Below are 21,810 nucleotides of genomic sequence, written 5' to 3'. Positions count from 1 at the left end.
CCAACTCTTTGCTCTCAAAAGCACACATCAAAAACACACGAACAGCGAATGATGGCGCCCTTCCTCCTCCAGCGCATAAACCCAAGAGAGCGATTCTTCTTTCAACGGTCCTTTTTCCCCGAGAACTTTCTCGCTCTGACGTCACACTGGCCGTTCGCCGAGCCCCATCGAATCACCCCATGGTCGTGCTCGACCAACGACGATCTTTGGGACGTGGCCTGCTGGCTTTGCGTGGCACGAGTGTCATTAAGGCGTGGCTTACTTACCGATCGGCAATGTTCGAGCACTGTCGGCGGTTCCGGTGGTTGCTGTTTAAACGGAGGTTTTATGACCAGCTTTGTTGTAGTTGTAAAAACGTAGGGAAAAGTCACAGAAGGCAATCACATACCGGGGGAAAACTAACCTTAACCCCTAACTAGTTAACACAGCTTCACCCCCTGTGTGAAGACACATAAACAATCTTAAGCCCCAGTTCCCTACTTAAATACATCGAGATGTCTCTTACGCATCCACCGTCCATGCTATACCTTTACAATCCTATCTGTACTACGGTATTTCATCATCTACCCCCACAAACGTAACAATAGATAACACCACATATGCGAAGCGAAAAACTGGGTTAAGCAATTGGTTCACTTCTGTCTGTCTGGCTGTCCGTCCACCCATCCATCCATCCATCCATCATAAACATCAGTTTATGATCAAGGAACAACTTGATTTCAATTAAATGTTATATTTTGAACATGAATCAGAACATGAATCGGAAAACGAACCTGTGGTTTAGCAGTACTTTGGCTCTAAGTTCGTCCCTATCGCACAGAGGAGCGAGATTTGTATTCTTATTTTTACTCTGTCTGCCTGTCTGGCAATCAAACAAAATTTAAAATCATTCCAAACTGCATACTTCTCGAGCTCAAAGAGAGTGCATGAATGAAAACTGGGTGTTTGGGTATGTTAAAACAACCTTTTTGAAGATGATTAACAGGGTGTTCATAACAGAAAAACAAGATAATCCTCACCAAAATGGAGGTGTGCCATCTTGTTCAGCCCTCTGACATCACTGGGTTCTTAAATCACCATTTTGTTCCGGCCTATTGAAACGTGCCTCGGCTTGGAAACGCCATCTACTTTCACGGACTAATTAAAACATAATCGAAATCTGGATTCGGATTTGAGGATCGGATCCTATCGACAAAATAAGTATTGGAATCTGGAGTGACATCTGAAAAATTAACAATATGAGCAATTCTTATAACCAAGTGTGTTTTATGTAAGCAAGGCCGTTCTCATCACACTGCACTATCGTCTTAATTCACACCTCCATAGCATAGGGTGTTTTGTTTTTTTTCCAAATTGCAAAATGCTTCAACTTTATTCCCATTTGTCATAATTTCATTATTTTGATTGTAAACAAACAGAATACGGAGAAAGAGGATGAATAAAACATTAATGCTCAGCATGAAGGAGAAACTCAGCTACTCATGAGACAAAACATCAACATAAATGTTATTATTCCCTACATTTTTGGCAACATCCACCACCCAGATCTTCTTCTAATTTAACGAGAAACTTTTTATTCAAACAAGCAAAGCATTACAAAGAAACTCAGCCACTGATAATTCTTCCTCTTCAAACTCGGGAAAGTATAATGAAGAAACTCAGCTATAGATTACCTAAAGGCTCCTTCATTCACCACTGTGATGTCTGGGCGCATGGCGTATATAAAGCCTCATGGCTCTGAAAATTCCATAAAACTTAAAGCGATATTTTGAGAGAAACCTGCGATGCCAGCCTCATGGTGTTCACACACGTCGGATTAATTATCAGTAGTGCCTGAGGAGAACAGGCCAATAATATGTTCTCCCCTCCCCTCCTGCTCCCTCCTCCTTCTCCTCCCTACCTCCCCCCTCTCTCTCTCACCCCTCTCTCTCCTCACACCTCTTTCTCTGTCTCTCCCTCACCCCTCTCTGTCTCTCCCCCACCCCTCTCTCTTTCCCCCACCCCTCTTTCTCTTTCCCCCACCCCTCTCTGTCTCTCCCCCACCCCTCTCTGTCTCTCCCCCACCCCTCTCTGTCTCTCCCCCACCCCTCTCTGTCTCTCCCCCACCCCTCTCTGTCTCTCCCCCACCCCTCTCTGTCTCTCCCCCACCCCTCTCTGTCTCTCCCCCACCCCTCTCTGTCTCTCCCCCACCCCTCTCTGTCTCTCCCCCACCCCTCTCTGTCTCTCCCCCACCCCTCTCTGTCTCTCCCCCACCCCTCTCTCTCTCCCCCACCCCTCTCTCTCTCCCCCACCCCTCTCTGTCTCTCCCCCACCCCTCTCTGTCTCTCCCCCACCCCTCTCTGTCTCTCCCCCACCCCTCTCTGTCTCTCCCCCACCCCTCTCTGTCTCTCCCCCACCCCTCTCTGTCTCTCCCCCACCCCTCTCTGTCTCTCCCCCACCCCTCTCTGTCTCTCCCCCACCCCTCTCTGTCTCTCCCCCACCCCTCTCTGTCTCTCCCCCACCCCTCTCTGTCTCTCCCCCACCCCTCTCTGTCTCTCCCCCACCCCTCTCTGTCTCTCTCCCACACCTGTCTCTCCCCCACATCTCTCTTTCCCTCCCAATCTTTCCACAACTCCTCCTCCCTCCTTTCTCTCGTCGGACCACCCCTCCCTCCCGGATTGTACAATATAGTGGCATGTGGTGAGGCTTCACTCTCCCTCCTTCTTTTCAACCTTCTCTCTCTCTCTCTCTCTCTCTCTCTCTCTCTCTCTTTCTTTATCTCTCTCACCCTCCCCACCCACCTCACCGTCTCTTTCCCTCACTCCCAATCCCCTCCCCGCACCAACCCTCCCGCCCGGAGTGTACAGAATAGCGACATGTGATGAGGCTTCGCTCTCCCCCCCCCCCCCCCCCTCCACCTCTTTTCTCCCTCCCCTCTCCACCCTGCGCTCTCTACTCCTCCCCTCCCTGTCGCTCCTGTCCCCTCCCCTCCTTTCCTCTCTCTCCCCATCTCTTCATATTCCTGTCACAAAGAGACTATGTGGTACCCAGCAACGCCAGGTACCTTTGCTAGTATATACTACAAGATATATGTTTGCCTGTGTGTGCCTGTCTGTCACAATTTTTCTCAGATGGCCAAATAAATCTTCGTCAAACTTTCAGAGGTCAATCAGTGAGTACTGCGGACTTTATTTTTTGAAGATGATTTTTTGAAGATAAAAAAAATAATTTGGGTGGTCCTAAACTGTTGATTTTTTTTTAAATCCCTCTAGAGTGCTTAATAAGCCTTTGTACTACGTGAAAGGTAATATTAAATGATCCCCAACACATTCCTTATTGGGCGTAGAGAGGTGTTTTAGGTCCCAACAAAAAAAATTGATTTTTTTCAAAATGTCAACAGGTTTAGAACAGCTTCTGTCAACACCAGGTTTCCCTGCTAGTATTACATATATAAACATTCAATAAAAATGTATAAGCATTCAATAAAAAACTGCATACACCCAGCTGTTCTCCATATAAGGATCTTTCATGAAGCAACCACATACCTCATTTACATCATTGGGTGAAAGAGGGCTACAGCACTGCAAAGCACGCAAAATCTTCTGATGATAGGACGGGTTTTCATCAAAGCACACCTCCAACTGGCGCAAAAAACGCCGGCTTCTTTCAAATGCTTGCTGTTCCTCAAGCTTCAAGCAAAGGCAGTTATGGGAAGTAAAGAATCAAGGTAATGAGGAACATTGCAAGGACAGAAAAAAAAGAAAGAAACTAGAACGGCACTCTTCGACGTCAACTGATATGCCTCCGCCCACATTATTACATCATTATAATACTTGTACCAAGTTTGATTTACATCCTTTCAGCTGTTCTCAAGTATCATATTTTTACCTGACATGACCTCTGACCTTGGAAGCAAAAATCTAATCAGTTCTTCTTTGCATCAAAATGTATACTTGTACCAAGTTTGGTCAAAATCCCATCACTAGTTCACAAGTTAGCACAGTAACAGAATTTTTACCTTATGGGACCTCTGACCTCTTGACTTCTTGAGTTAATAATCTATTGTTCACCTTTGCATCATTATACATACTTGTATAGTATACACATCACGATACAGATGATGGACACACGGACGAATGAATGAACAGATGGTGACTTCGTCGGCGGGGGGCATAAAAATGATAATGAGCATTCACTCTCTCAATTTTGCATGCACCAATCAACTTGGCAGATGATTAGCTCACTTCGTCCGTCCGTCCGTCCGTCCGCCCGCCCGCAAAAACTTGCAACTTATTTTCCAAAACTGCTGAAGGGATTATGACCAAACTTGGCACAAATGATATTTGTTGTGTTGTGACTAAAGTTTGGTCACGGCATGAAAAAAAATTGGAATCTAAGGGGGTTTACCGGGGTCAAAGTGGATCCAGGTTTGACCTCCCCAAAATAGGAATTTGCTTTTTCCTCTGAAACTACATACACTATTTCGATGAAACTTGACCACAACCTCCATCACCGGTGATGTACCAAAGTTTGTCCACGGCACCAGGAAAATCTAAGTCTGAGGGGGTATACGGGGGGTCAAAGTGGGTCTGGGGTTTGACCCCCCAAAATAGGTATTTGCTTTCTTCTTTGAAACGACACACACGATTTCGATGAAACTTGACCACAACCTTCACCACACGTGCTGTACCAAAGTTTGTTCACGGCATTTAAAAAATCTGCCCCTTTGGGAGTTAACGGGGGGGGGGGGGGAGGGGGTTGCCCCCCAAAATAGGTATTTGATTTCTTCTCAGAAACTACACATGCAATTTCGATGAAACTTCACCACAACCTCCATCACCCATGATGTACCAATGTTTGATCAAGGCATTAGAAAAATTGGGGTCTGAGGAGGTATACGGGGTTTGAGGAGGTGGGGGGTTGTTGCCCCACAAAATATGTATTCTACATGCTGCCCTGTCTTCTAGCAACCATTGAAATTGGTTTTAAATACCTTAAGTCAGTGCAGTATACTGTTTATCCTACCAGGTGAGCGCCAAGGGTATTGTCCCGATGTTTTTTTCTAACATGCCCTGTAAAAGTCCATGCTTTACCATGCAGTGAATCATGCTTTTAACATTTAATAACTTTCAGAAAAAACAACAAAAGGTGATTTGCAAACAACAAACATTCATACTTTTTGATCATTCAAATGAATACTGGCTCACACTGTGAGAAATTAAACCAGGTGAGCTAAAAATTGGCAGAGATTGAGTAGTATCGTTAGATTCACTGTAGTAAATGTGAGATATGTGAAACCATACCAAACCACACTCCAATGCTTGCTCTGGCAGCAAGAATGCAGCAAACTCCTGCAGGAGGTCAGGCCAATTGCGCAAGGCTTTGTGCAGTTTCGTGACCATGTCTACCACTGACCGCTGCTTTGGTGCCAGCTTGAAGTCGCTGAGAATCCGCAAAAATTCTGAATACACCATTGGTGACTCACGGAGCTTGTCTTGCACGTGAGATAGGTACAGCTGAGCAAAAGCCAGATCTTTCTGTTCACGGTGAGGATCACACTCCACCAAATCATCAGCAAGGAGAAGGAGCATCTTGGCAGAATCGACGCCACGTGCTCGCGACTGCTTTGGTTTTCTCTTGACCCTTGGCTTGACCTCAGACACCCTTTGCTTCTTACTCTTCTGCAGCAGCGTGGCTGCGAGTCTCTCATCTTCCAGTGTAGAAGGACTTGTGGGGTGCACTTGCTCCTCATTCCACGAAGATTCTTTCTCGACTGTTCCCACAGCCTCTTCCTCTTCTTCATCTTGCTCAGAGTCCTCCTGGGAGGGAGCTTCCTCCTCAGAGTCTGCCCCAAGGGCACTGCGCTGTTCAGAAGCCAACCATGACAATTTGTCGATAGTCTCCTGCAGGGAATAAAAAAGTTGTCCATCATTTTAGACCACTCTGTATATTAACATGGCTATCTGTATTCTCTATATTAGTGAAGAACCAGATAATTCCCCAATAATTACAAAAAGGATAATTCCCACAAAAGTCATATTTTAGAATAACTTGTAATACCTCCTCCCACCGGGTACATAGTGATACGATAGACATTTTCATCGAGAGAATTGGGGCCCACATTGAACTTCCGGGACTATGGATTTTTCCCTCCTAAAACTGCCCCGTGCACACCCTAAGTATAATTACCAATGCTCAACTTATTCTGTCCAGCAGTTCAGAGGTTAAACAAACAAAAGAGATGTTGTGCATAGTACGAGACTTGCAGAATCCAAATAAACAAGAGTTGCAATGGAAATAGCAATTTTGCAATTTCGAAAATTTGACCCATCGAGTGTTTTACATGATTGATTTTAATCATAACAAATTTGGTTGTTACATTTTCAAATTCGGCCTAATAGGTGTTTTGCATGTTTCTTAAGACCTTGACCTTTGACTAATTCTGAGCAAATTTTACATGCATGTGCTCCACACATGTACAAATAAGCTCTGAAAATTTCAATTTGAGGTCTTAAAAAATATTGAGGGAAAGTAATAATAAATTCACAAAAGTCTCATTTGATTATAATGGAGTGAAATTGTTGTCATGGAAACCGGTGACATGTCAAATTGGCTGAATTGTGATCGTTCTGATTTTTTTTGGTGAACCAATTATGTGACCCAATATGCAAACTCTGTTCAAATTTCAAGTTAATCAGATGAAAACTGATGATTTTATGTGACCTTGACCTTTGACCTCAAAAGCAATATGCTTCAAGCCTTTGGTGAACCAATTTGATATGTAATTTAATTTTGATATGTAAATTTTGTTCAAACTAACCGAGTACCCCTCCCTCCCCCAAGGTGGGTGGAGATTGCGCATTACTTCTTTTAGGCTTCACATCGATGAGGATTTACTGTCCACACATGTTTTTCAGTTTTGCATACTGTATACAGATATCAAAGCCTGGTGTTGGCTTAGCGATCAGGGTACCGGCTTAGGATCCTAGGATCCTGGGTTCGAATCCCGGTCGATCGCTGAATTTACGCCAGGGGGGTTGACTCAGCCTGTCATCCTTCCGAGGTCGGCTAATTGAGTACCAGTTCACTGGTAATTCCCTGTTTGTCGTAAAAGGCGACAAACAGGGTTGGCGGCAGGAAGGGCATCCGGCCGTAAAACATTGCTTCAAAAAGGGGACCAAAAAACAACAACAACCACGGTGCCCGAAAAAGGCCAACCCCCGCTTTGCGGGGAAAAATGGCCTCTAAAGGTGGGTTTTTTTTATTTTAAATACAGATATCAAATCAATCAGATGAAAATTAACCATTTGTGACCTTGACCTTTTCACCTATTGACCTCAAAATAATAGGCTTCTAGCTAGTGTCTACCTCTACCAGGTGGTAGAGTTTCATCAAGATCAGACTAAAATTGTGACCTGCAGGCAATCGACAAAGACAGACATTGGTGGAAGAATGAGACCAAAGTAAGGGGGAAGAGGATGCAGGGAGTTAAGAAGCTGGATACAAGCTCAAACAGAAAGAAGAGGAAGGGCAAAACTGCAGATGAAGCAAAAATGGAACAAAAAAACGAAAAAGGAGGTAGGGGAGAGGGGGAAGCACCATAACCTGAAAAGGAAGGCTTGGGCCTGGGAATAGGTAATGAGGATAATACATATTTACATGTACGAATTCTTTTTACAGGTTGAACAGTTTATGCTTTGTATCCCATTGATAGGATCTGGATCCAGACCTGAACCAAAATCTAATCGGCTTGGTCTCGTCACCGAACCAACTCATCCACCTAGTTTTGCCATAGCTCGTCCACAACTTTATGAAACATCATGCTCCGTATCGTTTTTGGCCCCATCTCTCAATGGTGAAAAATCATTCTAAAAAATAAGTAATTCTCGGATCCGGATCTTCACCAAAATTGAATCAAGTCTTCCTTGTCACACACCCAACCAGTCCACCAAATTTCATCCGAATCCGTCCATATATTTTTGAGACATCGTGCTATATATTGGTTTTAGCCCTATCACTCAATGGTGAAGAATCACTTTTTTAAATTCCCGTTTCCAGACCAGATTCGAGTCCTCGCCAAAATTGAATAAATTAGTTCTTCTTTGTCACACACACAATCTGTCCACCAAGTTTTGTCCGAATTTGTCCGTAAGTATTTGAGATATTGTGATACATATTGTTTTTGGCCCTATCTCTCAAAGGTGAAGAATCACTTATAAAAGTCTAGCATCCGGATCCACATCTTCACCAAAATCGAATCATTTTGTCCTTGTCACACACCAAACATCTCCACCAAATTTTGTCCGAATCCATCCCAAACCTTTGAGATATCCTGTTCACAGACAGACAGACAAACAGTCAGGGTTGAAAACGTAACCTCCATCCACCTTTGGTGGTGGAGGTAAGTATGGATATGCCATGTATTGGCAAAAGCATTGTGGTAATATTTTACAAATACCAATCTTACAAAAAGCTAAACGTAAAAATCAATTACCTGCAACTCTGGAACAGACAATGCAGAGTAAGCAGATTCAGATGATTCTTCCTCTTCATCCTCCTCTTCAAATTCTTCTTGTGTTAGCTCCTCATCTTGATCTTCTACAATGGGATTTGACTGATTTATTTCGATCTGTTCTGAATGTTCAGAGACATCCTTGCAGATTTGGTGGTCTATTGCATGATCCTCCTGACTACAATTACCACCAACATTAACACAGATGTTCTCAGGAGCAGGAAAGCCATCACTGCTGTTTTTGCAATGCAAAGACTGCTCCTCAGCTGGTGAATTTAGGTCTGAGGTAATGACAGCTTTATTTTTTATTGCTTTATCAAGGGGCTGTGGAGACTCACACAGATCTACTTGCCCCCTAAAACTAGCTCCCTCAACATTGCAGGGAATTGATAAAGCAGCTACAGGACTCAATTGGACATTGCCATCACCTTTACAGTTCAATTGGTCGATTGAGCTATTTTCAAGGGCACTGCTCGACTGCAAGACCTCTTGCATTGCTCCTGCCCCCTGTAAAGGGCCATTGTTCAAGGGTCGTTTTGTGCTAAGGCAGCATAAAACCTGTTGGCCCAAACCCACTATCGGCAGCACGGCATCAGCGACATTGGATTCCACTGTTTGCTGGGCCGACACATTTTCTGATTGGTTGGAAACTGCAGTTGAAATCAAAGTGGGCATGGTGTCAACCAGCAAAACTTGAGGAACAGCCGTTACTACTGGCACCTGGCCTAACACACTAATGCTTTCCTCAAGAGGGCCAGTTATTCCAGAAACAGGAAATGGCAGTGTCTTAGGACAAAGCCACGCGAAGGATTTTCTTTGTTGAATCGCCTTCTTTTTAAGCTTGCTCTTGGCTTCTTCCCTCCGATTTAGTTGTAAGCGCTCACGTTCAATAATATCCTGAAGAAACAGGAACGGGTAAAAAAAATATTAGTAAATGTTTTCTAACCTTGTAGCAAAAAGATAATGCGCACACATGCGCACACTTTCGCCAATATCTATTTGGTGAAATAAATGGGTATGTCTCTGCCTTCATAACTTGTCCCTTCAGTAACCTCATCCTCAGTATCAGAGGAAAAACTATTGTTCAAAATGAACAATAGATTATTTTTTACAATGATAGAACTCACACTTTTACAATTTTTTTTATTTACAGAAAAATGATCATCATTCTGCTCCTATGTAAAAAGTAAATAATAATAAGCCAGTATAACAAATAATCCTTAAGGCAGCACCAACTCAAGCAAAGGATTGTGAAAGTCGAAAACAGAATTTGACGCAAATGCGATGACGGCTGTGCCTCTGCACGCATTAGCACTACGCTTAGGAGAGACAGAGACAGAGAGACAGAGAGACAGAGAGACAGACAGAGATAGAGATAGAGATAGAGATAGAGAGAGAGAGAGAGAGAGAGAGAGAGAGAGAGAGAGAGAGAGAGAGAGAGAGAGAGAGAGAGAGACTTTGAAGGTCTTTTATTACAAAAGCATAAAAAGCACAACAAACCAAGTAATACAATAGCAGTCACCAAAATAATTAAATCAAAGAATTGAATAACATGCCATTAATTAGAGCAGCAAAAAAAGTTCATCTCCCTCCACCTTACACAGGATTTCAGCTTTGCACTATTTTTGAACAAAGTGATCAAGCCGAGAAGTCTCTCTGTAAAAATTAAATTCAATTTTAAGGCAGGCAGACACAAGGCCTTTAAAGGCTAACAAAATACTGCATTCCGGTGAGCTTGTCCCAGAAACCTGACTCTTCCGCGTAATATATATTGCGAGTTTCGCCTCGGCAAGTAAAAAATTAACGATTTGAGAACCGACATTCTCGTTAGACACAGGCATGCAGTACACAAAAAGATAAGAAGAAAAACAAAAACCGAAATTCTGGAAGACATATTTCAGGAGTTGAAAAAGTGGAGCCAGCCTTTGGCATCCGACATATGCATGGAAAGTGTCCTCGGAGTGATGGCAAAAAGGGCAGTCATCAGATATCACGAGGTTCAGTCTTTTAAGAAACGCGTTGGAAGGCAAGGAATAGTGTGCAAGCCTCCACTGTATATCACCGGCACGTTTAGACACAGGTAACGCGTACATCGACGACCAGGTAGGAGAGGATGGAGCCCCTGCAGGTAGAAGCTCTTTCCAGTGGGTGGTCAGTGGGCTATTAGGGTTAGCAGAGATGACAACACTAAGACATTGCACGTACAAAGTAGCCTTTGCACAGGCTTGTAGAGGCTTTGTGGAAGGAGCACCAGAAAAACAAAAATCAGGGAAGTCAGGGTGCATTGTTTTTGTGTTCTGAACATCATGCAGTAGAGGCCATGATAAATTAAAAGAGTTGAACACTTTAACAATTGAACGAAGAAGTTGTCCAATTAGTCGGGCTGAGGTAACATTGCATACTTCCGAAATCTGGTTGGGGGTCTGCCATCCAGAATAAGTATGATTAACAAAATCCTTGACAAGAAAAAAACCAGATTCGATAAAAGATTGAATTAGGGACCTACTTTGGCAGTCATGGCAAAATAAGCTGTTGTATAAAACGGGTTCACACATTAAGTTCCAAAATTTATATGTATCCTTGTTTCGTACTGGAAGGAGGCACTGACCGGCATTCACGAGACTTCGATAAAAGGAGGGCAGCAAGGAGATGTCTATTCGCTGCAGATCGAGTAGAAAGAGCTCGGGGCCACACCTGAGCTTACCCGCTTGCTGCAACAAGCAAGAAGCCAGGGGCCGCAAAGACAGGACTTCCTTGTAGAGAAGTTGGCGCAAGGTGGTTAGTCGAAAAGCCAGTATTTTACTGGTAATGTCCACAAGTCCTTGACCTCCTTTATCCAAGGGGACACTTAGAAGATCAGCTCGGAGCCGGTGCATGCCGTTCCAGAAAAAATTAACAAGGATACGCTGCAGGTTAATGACTAGCGATTTGGGCGGTTGTAAGACAGCCATCCGATGCCAGAGTTTGGAAGCAGCCAAGTTATTAATTATCAGCACACGACCTCTATAAGACAGTAGGCTGGACAATCTTTTCCAACAATTAAGGATATGTGAGATGTGATCAACCATCTGATCCCAGTTCTTTAAGGAAAAGGTCTCATTCCCAAGAAACACCCCGAGATGTTTAACACCATCATACCTCCACTGCAAAGCATTAGGCAGGGAAGGTGGGATAAATAACCCAGAAGGACCAAGACACAAGGCTTTACTCTTGCTCCAATTGACAGTAGCAGAGGATGCCAAATTGAATTCACATAGAGCACTTGTGAGGGCAGCAATGTCAGACTGAGTATTAACAATCACACACAAATCGTCAGCATACGCAAGCACCTTAACAGGATTAGCAAGAGGTGTCACCAAGAACCCAGAAAGTTTGTGGCGTAAGTGAATCAGCAAGGGTTCAATGGAAAGTGAATACAGGTACCCGGAAAGAGGGCAGCCTTGTCTAATGCCTCGCTGAATAGGAAAGGTGAACATAAACTGTTGTTGATGTTCACCAAACTAAAGTTGTTGTGATACAGCAGCTTGATACAAGAAATGAAGAAGGAACCAAACCCAAACCCCTTCAAAACTTCAAGTAAATATGAATGGTCAACACTATCAAAGGCCTTTTCCTGATCTAAAAAGATCAGCCCGGTGTTAACATTCTGACAATGACAATTCGAAATCAAATCACGAACAGAAAAAATATTATCAAATATCGATCTGCCGGGAATACAATAAGACTGGTCGGGGGATGCAATGTGCCCAATTAAGGTCTTTATGCGATTAGCGAGTAACTTAGACAGGATTTTGTAATCGGTACAAAGTAGAGAGATCGGGCGCCAGTTCTCAACAAGTTGAAGATCTTCCTTTTTAGGAATTAATGAAATGATGGCACGTCTGCAGCTCAAGGGAAGTTCACCAGTTTGTATGCTTTCTATGAAGACAATTAATAGACATGGTCCCAGCAAATCCCAAAAGGTGCTGTAGAATTCCACTGGCAACCCATCTAAGCCAGGTGCCCTGCTGGTGGGCAAGGTCTTTAAAACACTAGTGAGTTCGTCCAATGTTATTTCGCCTTCAGCAGTCGAATTCTGGGTCTCAGTAAGTGTAGGCAAGGATGCGGTAAATGAATGTATATGGTTTGAGAAAGTGTGCTTGGAGGAGTAGAGGTGAGAAAAGAAAGTCTTAATAGTAAGTTTAATGTCACTTGGATCAGTCAAAATCCTTCCGCCAGCAGAATGCAAGGACAATATTTGTTTTTGTTTTTTTGAGGCAGTTTCCAGCTTGAAGAAAAGTCTGCTCGGGTTATTTAGTTGTTGCAAATGAGTCATTCTCATCCGAAGGAGTGCACCCTTTGCACGTTCGGCCAGTAATTCATTTAACAGGGCTTTCTTTTCATACAACATCTGCTGCTGCCCATTATTACGAGAGGAGGACACTTTGTTTTGCAAGTGAAGAATTTGTGTCTTCACCAGATCTATATTTACATCGTGATCCCGAGTACTGTGTCATGAGAAATTTTGACAAAAAACTCTAATTTGAGCTTTAGCGTTGTCCCACCACTGACGTAAACACGAGAACTCTTTATCCATCGTGATGTAATGTGCCCAAAAGGCCCTAAAGGATGCAACAAATAATTCGTTTTGAAGAAGTGTTGTGTTGAACTTCCAATAAAGGCTCACCACCTTTATGAGTGGCAACTGAAAATGCATAGTGATGATGTGGTGATCGGAAAACCCAGATGGGAGAATAGAGGTGTTTAAGACGAGGTTGAGGAAATGATCAGAAACGTACAATTTATCAAGTCGAGCTAGCGACACTAAGTTGTTAGAGCAGCGACACCAAGTAAATTGTTGCTGCATCGGATGTTGCAATCTCCATGTCTGTCAGCTTGAATCTTGAGATTAAGCGAACGAGAGGTCTTGTACTGGCTGCATGTGGCTCAGCCCCATTCCTATCAAGGGAGGGGTTAAGTGTGCAATTGAAATCTCCTCCAAGATATAGAATATGGTCAGGGGGGACACCAGCAAGATACGAGTCAAGACAGTCAAAAAAGGAAGATCTTTCAGCATTTGTACTTGGTGCGTACACATTGATTATTGTGAAAAGCTGCTGACCAACAGAGAAAGTCAGCGAAGCTAAATATCCCTTCACAATTTCTTTAAAGGAAACCAAAGTCAAGGGAAGAGTTTGCCGAAAGAAGATGGCTATCCCAGCAATTGGGCTTGATAGATTGCTAAAGAACCAATGCCCTTTAAGAAACAACTCCCACTCAGCTGAAGAACCTTCAGTAGAATGAGTTTCCTGCAACAACAAGATGTCTACCTTGTTGCACTCGATTAGTTGTTTAACTTGCACTTTACGAAGAGACGTGCGACCACCGTTGATATTAAGGCTGGCAATGCGTAGTTTCAATGTGATGGGGGCACCGGCAGGACATCAGCCATGGTCTTTGAGTTCGCTCCGAGCACGACTTAGAAATTTCCTTAACCGGTGACGTTGAGGGTCTGCAACGTTGTACCGATCCGGTCTAGAAATCATTAGTCGAGCCACTTGAATGAAATCTTCTAGGACTAGAAAATGATCTTTAATTTTGACCCCCTTTTTGCGAAAACTTTTGTGTAAGAAGGCGTGAACGGCATCGGGAGATACTGAGGAATCAACCTCAAGGTTGTGAGGAGGAACATCGCTGCCTGTGTCACTTAGGGTCGAAGCAACAGAAGATGTTCCATCAGACTCGTAACCCATGCGTCAACCACAAGTTCCCGCGGTTCTTCATTAACAATTTGTCCAGATGCTGCAGGTACAGCCACATCCAGATCACAATCAATTTGTACATCCGGTGCATCAATTTTAACTGTGGCATCTGTGCATGGTGGGGGTTGGGAGTCTCCACGTCTCATCGACTCCACGAAGGATCTCCGGTTCTTCAAGCACAGTGGGAGTTAACAGTTTCATGTGTACTCACAACAGGAGTACAGGGCTGCTCAAGAGGTGAGTCCGTGGGAATGGGTTCAGATGGTTGTTTGGCAGGTGTTCTTACCGCTTGCGCATAGGAAGGAGACCTCTTGGGTTTCACTTGATTGTCTCGTTTGGTATCAATTGCCCGCTTCTGTGCTTTATTCCGGGTTACAACCGTGAAGCCATCATCTGCATCATTCGTCCCTCCTGGGTGAGCATTTTGCGAAGGAAGTGATTCCTGTCCCTCAGGTGAAGAAGAAGAGTCCCGTCTTTCAGTCGCAGGAAGAAATTCCTGTCCTTCAGGTGGTGTGGTGTTCTGATTGGACGCTGAATTAGCATCAGGGAGATTATTCGGATAATCCCTCCGCAGGTGTCCATGCTGATTACAGGCATAGCACGTTAACACCTCTGTTGTTGCATACATTTGATAATTGTAGTTATCATGCTTTATCGTGAATTTAACGTCAAGGTCACGATGGTTTTCATTCAAAATCATAAATAATTGACGTCTGAAGGAATAAACGTGTTTATAACGATCGTCACAGTAAGGGAACCATTGAAATGCGGGACACGACTGTGCCAAAATTACGAAGAACAAGCTCGACTTTTTCGGCCTCCAAAAATGGTGGAATGTTGGAAACCAGAACTTTTACTGATGGCGAATCAAACGGTGAAACTGGGATGAAAATATCGGGCTCGACGGATAAACCCGATTCCACAACACTCAAAACCATTGCTTGTTGTAGCACGAAGACAACAACTTTCTTGTTCATTCTCGAAGCTGCAAGGGCATTTTCAGCTCCGATAATTTCACCGCCGGCGATAATAATCGCCTCGACCGCAACATGAGCTGGGGGGACGCATGTGAGGCCATGCTTCCTGCTCAACGATCCGAACGCGGTACTGCGAGAACGGACGCTCGTCATGCCGGCCTGGGCCGTGATAAGTATAGCGACGGCAAAGTGAGAAAGTAATTAATTCAAAAGAACAGTTCTCGTCACTTTACACGAAGCGATAAGAACATGCGGATGCAATGGAAAGCAACGAACTCACTTACCATCACCCACCGCATGCGCTCTGTCTCTCTCTCGTCTCAAGGAAGGGAAGGGAGGGAAAGATAACACAGGGGAGAGGTTCGAACATAGGGGAGGAAACACGAATACGAATGAAGTAACGATATGAGAACAACAGGGGAGTCGTGGGGGCGAGGGAAAGGTTGAAATAATGAGGGAAAACAGTCGGAACACTCGACAGCCAGAGCAACTCACACCTCCCCGAACTGCACAACCGCCATCTTGCCACGCCCAACACACGAACGGCCAGTAGGGGGCGAGAGAGAGAGAGAGACAGAGAGAGAGAGAGAGAGAGACACAGAGAGAGAGAGACTTTTGAAGCTCTTTTATTATAAAGGGAAGAAAACCATACAAGTCATGCAAATAATAAAGTCACCACAATTCAAAACATGTGCAGCCAAACAACAACAATAAAAACACCAAGCACTAAAATAAAAAACTTAACAAACCATGATCAAGTTTACAAAACCCACCCTTTGCACACCATTTTTCCACAAAGGTTTGTAAATCATCTTTCATTTGGCAAAAAGAAAATTCCAAGCGTAACCTTGCCATGACTAGAGCCTTAAACACAATTACCACATCACATAAAATATCAGCATTTGCCAGGAGCTTTGCTTTTCTTGTTTTGTAGATTGCTAATTTTCCAATAGAAATTAAGAAATTAGCAAGAGCAGTCTCAGAGCGTTTTTTATAACTAAGTGGTGTTCCAAAGATAAAAACACATGTAGAAAAAGAAAAGTTCATACGATTAAAAAAAGTTGATAAAAAACCAAAGAAGGGAGAGAGTCTTGCACAATCTACGTAAGCATGGAAAAGGTCTTCAGAAATCATACAAAAGGGGCATTCCACTGAATTATCCTCATTAAAACGATGTAATAAAACATTGGAGGGCAACACCATATGGGCGAGTCTCCAAGCAATATCACCAGTCCTTTTAACAATCGGTGAAACATACATTGCAGACCATTGCGGATGGGAGGGAGACCCAGAAGGCAGTTTCTCTTTCCATCGAGCCCCAAAAGAAACTGGCTGTAACGAGGGAAACCGAACTGAGATACACAAACGATAGTCTCTTTTTATCCTTGCTGGAAAGTGGCGATGAGGATAGCAAGATAGATGTTGTGGCGCTATCAGCTGGCAGGCTAGAGCTAGCACAGATCTGTGGTGGTGTATGGTGGTCACCAATGTTGGCGGTTGAGCTCAGGCCCAGGTGCCTAAAAACACACAGGATTTCCTGTAGGACCTTGGCTACGCTCCTCAAAGATCTGATGCCAGTTCTTACTTGAAGATGTCCTGCGGAGAACCAACTGTTCCTGTTACAGTCACGAAGGTCCCAAGTCGTTTTCACGCCAGCACTCACAAAACGTTGCACAAAGGCACGTGAGCGAAGAATAGCAGGAAAGAGGGCATTGTAGAAAAGGGGTTCCCGGAGGAACCTTTCACTGTTGTATGTCCCCATTTGGCGAGTTATTGAAATGGACCGCCAGACGTTCAAGACATCTTGGTAAAAGTCAGGGAGCAGCGAAGCATCGACATGTTGCAGCTCCATGAAGAAGAGTTCACAATTGTACCCAAGCATGCCGGCTTGTTTTAGTATACAGTTTGCAGTCGATTTCCAGGGCAAGGCCTCCAGAAATATAAAACGACGAGCTGTAGAGACTCGGAAGGCCATCACCCGACAAAGAATGTCAACAAGCCCATGACCTCCTTCTGCCAGTGGGAGGCAAATAGTCTCTGGCTTTAGCCAGTGTTTGCCATCCCAAAAGAAGTCAAGTAAACATTTTTGGATTGACGACACCAACGTTGCAGGTGGCTGCAAGGCAATCATTTTATGCCATAAGAGAGGGGCCACCAGGTTGTTAATGACCAGGGCACGACCTCGGAAAGACAAGGTCGAAAATATTCCTCTCCATCTGTTTAATTTGTTGCTGATTTTGTGGAGCAAACCATCCCAATTCCTTTTGACAAAGCCTGGGGTTCCAAGGTAAACACCGAGGTATTTCACACCTTCTTTTTCCCATGTCAAATTCATAGGGAGAATTGGAAGGGCAGAAGGTGGCGTACCGCCGACCCAAACTGCTTTGCATTTCGACCAATTAATTTGCGTTGTACATGCTTGAGAGTATACCCGTAGGCACTCAAATAGCAGAGCAATGTCATTACTGCTGCGAACAGCAACACATACATCATCAGCATAGGCCGAAATGATAACGGGATTTTCTGATGGAGTCACTGAAAATCCCATAAGAGAAGATCGTAAACGAATCAAAAGAGGCTCAATGCAAAGAGAGTACAAGATTCCAGATAAGGGACAGCCTTGCCGAATTCCCCTCTCAATCCGCAAAGGTGAACAGAGACCATCATTGATTTTGATCAAGCTAAAAATTTGATTATACAATAAGGATACATATGAAATAAAGGATGCCCCAAAACCAAATTGCTTTAAAATGTGAAACAAATACTCATGATTAACAGAGTCAAAAGCCTTTTCTTGGTCAACAAAAAAGAGACCGGTATGTTGTTGTTGAAATGCACACACATCCCACAGGTCTCGTACCAAAAAAATGTTATCGTGCATAGATCTGTGCATAACACAGTACGATTGATCCTGATGTATAACTGTGCTTAGAACAGTCTTTACACGGTTAGCTAGCGTTTTGGCAAAAATCTTGTAATCTGTGCAGAGAAGAGAGATTGGACGCCAGTTCTGTATCAATTGCAGGTCATTTTTCTTCGGGATAAGGCAAACAACTGCACGCCGACAACTAAGGGGTAACAATCCCTCACGCAGACTGTATAAAAACAATGAGTGCAAAGCAGGACCAAGCATGTCCCAAAAGGTTTTATAAAATTCAGCTGGTAGCCCATCAAAACCAGGAGCCTTATGATCAGCAAGGCCATCGAGCGCAGTTTTAAGTTCACCGAGAGTAATGTTCTCATCCAAGACATGCCGTTGATGCTCATCTATCTGCGGTAAATTGGTCGTAATATTCTGCATTGCAGGAACATCATTGGGCTTAAAGGAAAACACATTCTCAAAATAAGACCGAACAAAATGAACAATCTCCGTATTATCACTAAGAATATGCCCATCACTAGCCCGAAGACTAAGCATTTGCTGGCTCGCCTTCGTCATCTTCTCAAACTTAAAGAAATCTTTACAACATGTGTCTGACGACAGTAAACCATTCACTCTCAGCCTGACTAAGGCACCAATACCATTTTCTTGAATTAATTCCTTAAGCAGAGTTTGTTTTTCAAAGAGGAGTTGACACCGTCTTTCATCACTGAGAACCTCAGCACCTTCCTGCAATCGTAGAATTTCTTGTTTCAAGGCATCAATACATAATTGTTTACTTTGAGAGCAATTGGTTTTGTATTGCTGACAGAAAACACGGATCTGCGCTTTATCATAGTCCCACCACTGACAGAGATTTAGGAAACGATGTTGGAAATACACAACCTTGTCCCAAAAAACCACAAAGGATGATTTAAAGAAAGGAACGCTCAGAAGTGAGGTGTTAAAGGACCAATACAGGGTGCGGCGTTTGAAACGAGGAAAAGAAAAGCACAGTTTTACCAAAGGATGGTCAGAGAAGCCTGAAGGGACAATAGCCATATATGTCACAAGATTGACAGCAGAGTTAGGAATATAAAATTTATCAAGAAGAGCAAGTGAAAGATGATTTAGTAAAACCCGACACCAGCTAAATTGCTGCAGGTTTGGGTGTTGTTGCCGCCATACATCGTTGAGGTCAAGCCACGAAATTATACTGGAAAGAGGCCTACTTGAAGCTGGATGTGGCTCTGCACTGTCCTATCTAAAGTTGGGTTTAAAGTACAGTTAAAGTCACCCCCTAAGCACAACAACGTATCAGAAGAGAGGTGTCTCAGGAAATTAAAGGACTGATTTTTAAAAGTTCCTCTATCTGTGCTATCGCTTGGAGCATAGACGTTAACAAACATAAATCGTTGCTGATTGTATTCAAGCTCTACAGAGGCTAGATAGCCTGGTACGATTTCCTTAAAGATGGGGGGGAGACAGACAAACGTGAACTGACAAAAAAAGCAATACCCGCACTCACAGAATCTGTATTACAAAAAAACCAAGTGCCAATCAGCTGTTGCTGCCAATCAGCCATGCAGTCTGCAGTGGCACGAGTTTCTTGCAATAAAAGTACATCAATCTTTTCCCTCCTGGCTAATTGCACAGTTTGGGACCGACGCAGCTGACTGCGCCCACCATTAATGTTCAAGCTTGCTATGTTCATAGAAACATAGGCAGCAACACAGCCATTACAGGTTTAATTCTTTCCTTGCTGTGACAAGGTACCTCTTCAGTCTTTTCAGTGATTGATCAGAAATATGAAGGGCCGCAGATTGTTGTACAACTTCCTGAGCCCCACTAATGAAGGCGTGAGTATCAACAAAGAAATCGCAGATTTTCACGCGCTTTTTACGGTAAGTTTATTGTAGGAAATCCACGATTTCAGCAGGAGGGACAAAGCCTCCAGAGACATGCTCCGATGAGAAGTCGGCCTCACCATCACTCAGTGAGGCAACGGAAGAACCCCCATCAGAGTCACAATCATTGCATTGAGAGTCCATTGCCGAGGCAACGGGCTCATCGACGCGAAAATCTGAGACTTCAGCACTATCACCCTGCTGACCATGAGCTTGACAAGGCTCAGCTGCCTCAATGGAGGATTCCACAGACAGATCACTAGTTCCAACACACTCACCACTCCCCACAGAGGGAGGGGTGGCACAATCAACACAAGCTTCAGCAGGGGACACACATGGAGGCTCAACCTCACATGGTGTTTTACCCTCAGAACACTGGAGAGACTCAGGTGCTGTCTGGCCAACACATACATTTTCAGCATTTATCACATTACCCTCAGAGTATTCTGAAGGCGGGGGAGGTTGAGGAATTTCCTCAACTGGAGGAAACTGCTGAGGAGGAGGTCGCGCTCCACCATAACCTTCACTAACCACTTGAGCGAAGGTTGGAGGACCGGCCAAGACCTTATTATCAGGCTCGTTGAGGTCGCTAGAAGGTGGGAGGGTTCTTTTCCTGGTTCTCTGTTTGTCTACAATGGGGTTTGCATCAGCACCACCCATATTGTTTACATCATCGACAACGATCTCAGTAGAGCCTTGCTGTTCATCACCATTCAGGCTAGTGACTCTATCTGTGGACTTTTTCGGGCACAAGTCTTTTAAATGACCATATTGACCACACTCAAAACAAACTAGAGACTCTGTGGAGACAAAGACCCGATAAGTGTGACCTTCGACCTTGAAGGGCAATACCGCATTTAAAGAGGTTACACCACGCGGTAAGATCATATAAACAAAACGACGAAAGGACATGACGTGTTTTAAACGGTTATTTTTTCCTCGTACAGGAACCATTGTAACTGAAGAGACGACAGAACCAAGTTTCTTTAGTTCAGTAACCAGGTCTTTGTTCTTAAGGAACGGAGGAGCGTTAGAGAGAGAAACCCGAACTGCCGGCGTTTCGAGTGGACAAACCTGAACAAACACGTCGGGAGCAAAGAAGAGCCCATGCTCGACTATCTGAGCAACCATGGGCACTGTGGAAACAAATATTACCACGCGTTTATTCATGCGAGAAGCCGCTTTTACATTATCCAAACCGATTAACTCTCCGACCGTAAGGATAATGGCCTCCACATCGATTCCCGACGGAGGTGAGCAAACTAACCCATGCTTCCGGGTTAGCGCTTCAAGAGACGTGTAACGAGAGCTATCCGCCATCATTTACACGTTTAAACAAAGTATAAATGTATAAAGGGTTAATGAAGCCAAAAAGCTCCAGTAAACAAACGAAAAATAAAAATATTTACGAAAAAAGAAACGGAAAAAGTATTACGATTTGTAACACGAGGCGAAAAAAACCCCGAAGAGGGAACCGCCCTAAGAGGGAACCTTTACCGGTCTCACCACGTGTGCTCTCTCACTTTCTCACTCTCAAGAGGGAGGGGGGGGGGGGGGGGATGATAACGTGGAAGGGTGACACACAAAAGACGGAACAAAGGTGAGAAAAGGTAAGGGGAGATAAAGATACAAACCCCGAGCACGGAGCTACAATACCAAGACACGAACAGACGCCATGACACAGCACCCAGCGCGCTGACAGGTGGCGACAGAGAGAGATAGAGAGATAGAGAGATAGAGAGATAGAGAGAAAGAGAGATAGAGAGATAGAGAGAAAGAGAGATAGAGAGATAGAGAGATAGATAGAGATATAGAGATATAGAGATATAGAGAG

General features: G+C 43.9%; 1 protein-coding gene across 3 annotated transcripts in view; it reads right to left on the bottom strand.

The window, feature by feature from the left end:
• LOC137420737 (GON-4-like protein) overlaps nt 1-21,810 on the bottom strand; it is a 177,833-nt gene that overhangs the window by 19,310 nt on the left and 136,713 nt on the right. For 2 of the 3 annotated variants that reach the window (XM_078772346.1, XM_068106068.2), the window contains 3 exons: nt 8,474-9,388; nt 5,283-5,882; nt 3,525-3,668 (listed from right to left, as the gene is read on the bottom strand). In XM_078772346.1, coding sequence (XP_078628472.1) covers nt 3,525-3,668; nt 5,283-5,882; nt 8,474-9,388 — 1,659 coding nt within the window. The remainder of the gene's footprint in view (nt 1-3,524; nt 3,669-5,282; nt 5,883-8,473; nt 9,389-21,810) is intronic. The other variant, XM_078772347.1, reaches the window with a different exon arrangement.

Source organism: Myxine glutinosa, chromosome 2, assembly GCF_964187855.1.
Source record: "Myxine glutinosa chromosome 2, kmMyxGlut1.1, whole genome shotgun sequence".
In the NCBI taxonomy this organism is placed as follows: Eukaryota; Metazoa; Chordata; class Myxini; order Myxiniformes; family Myxinidae; genus Myxine; species Myxine glutinosa.
This window is presented reverse-complemented; position numbering and strand designations above follow the sequence as displayed.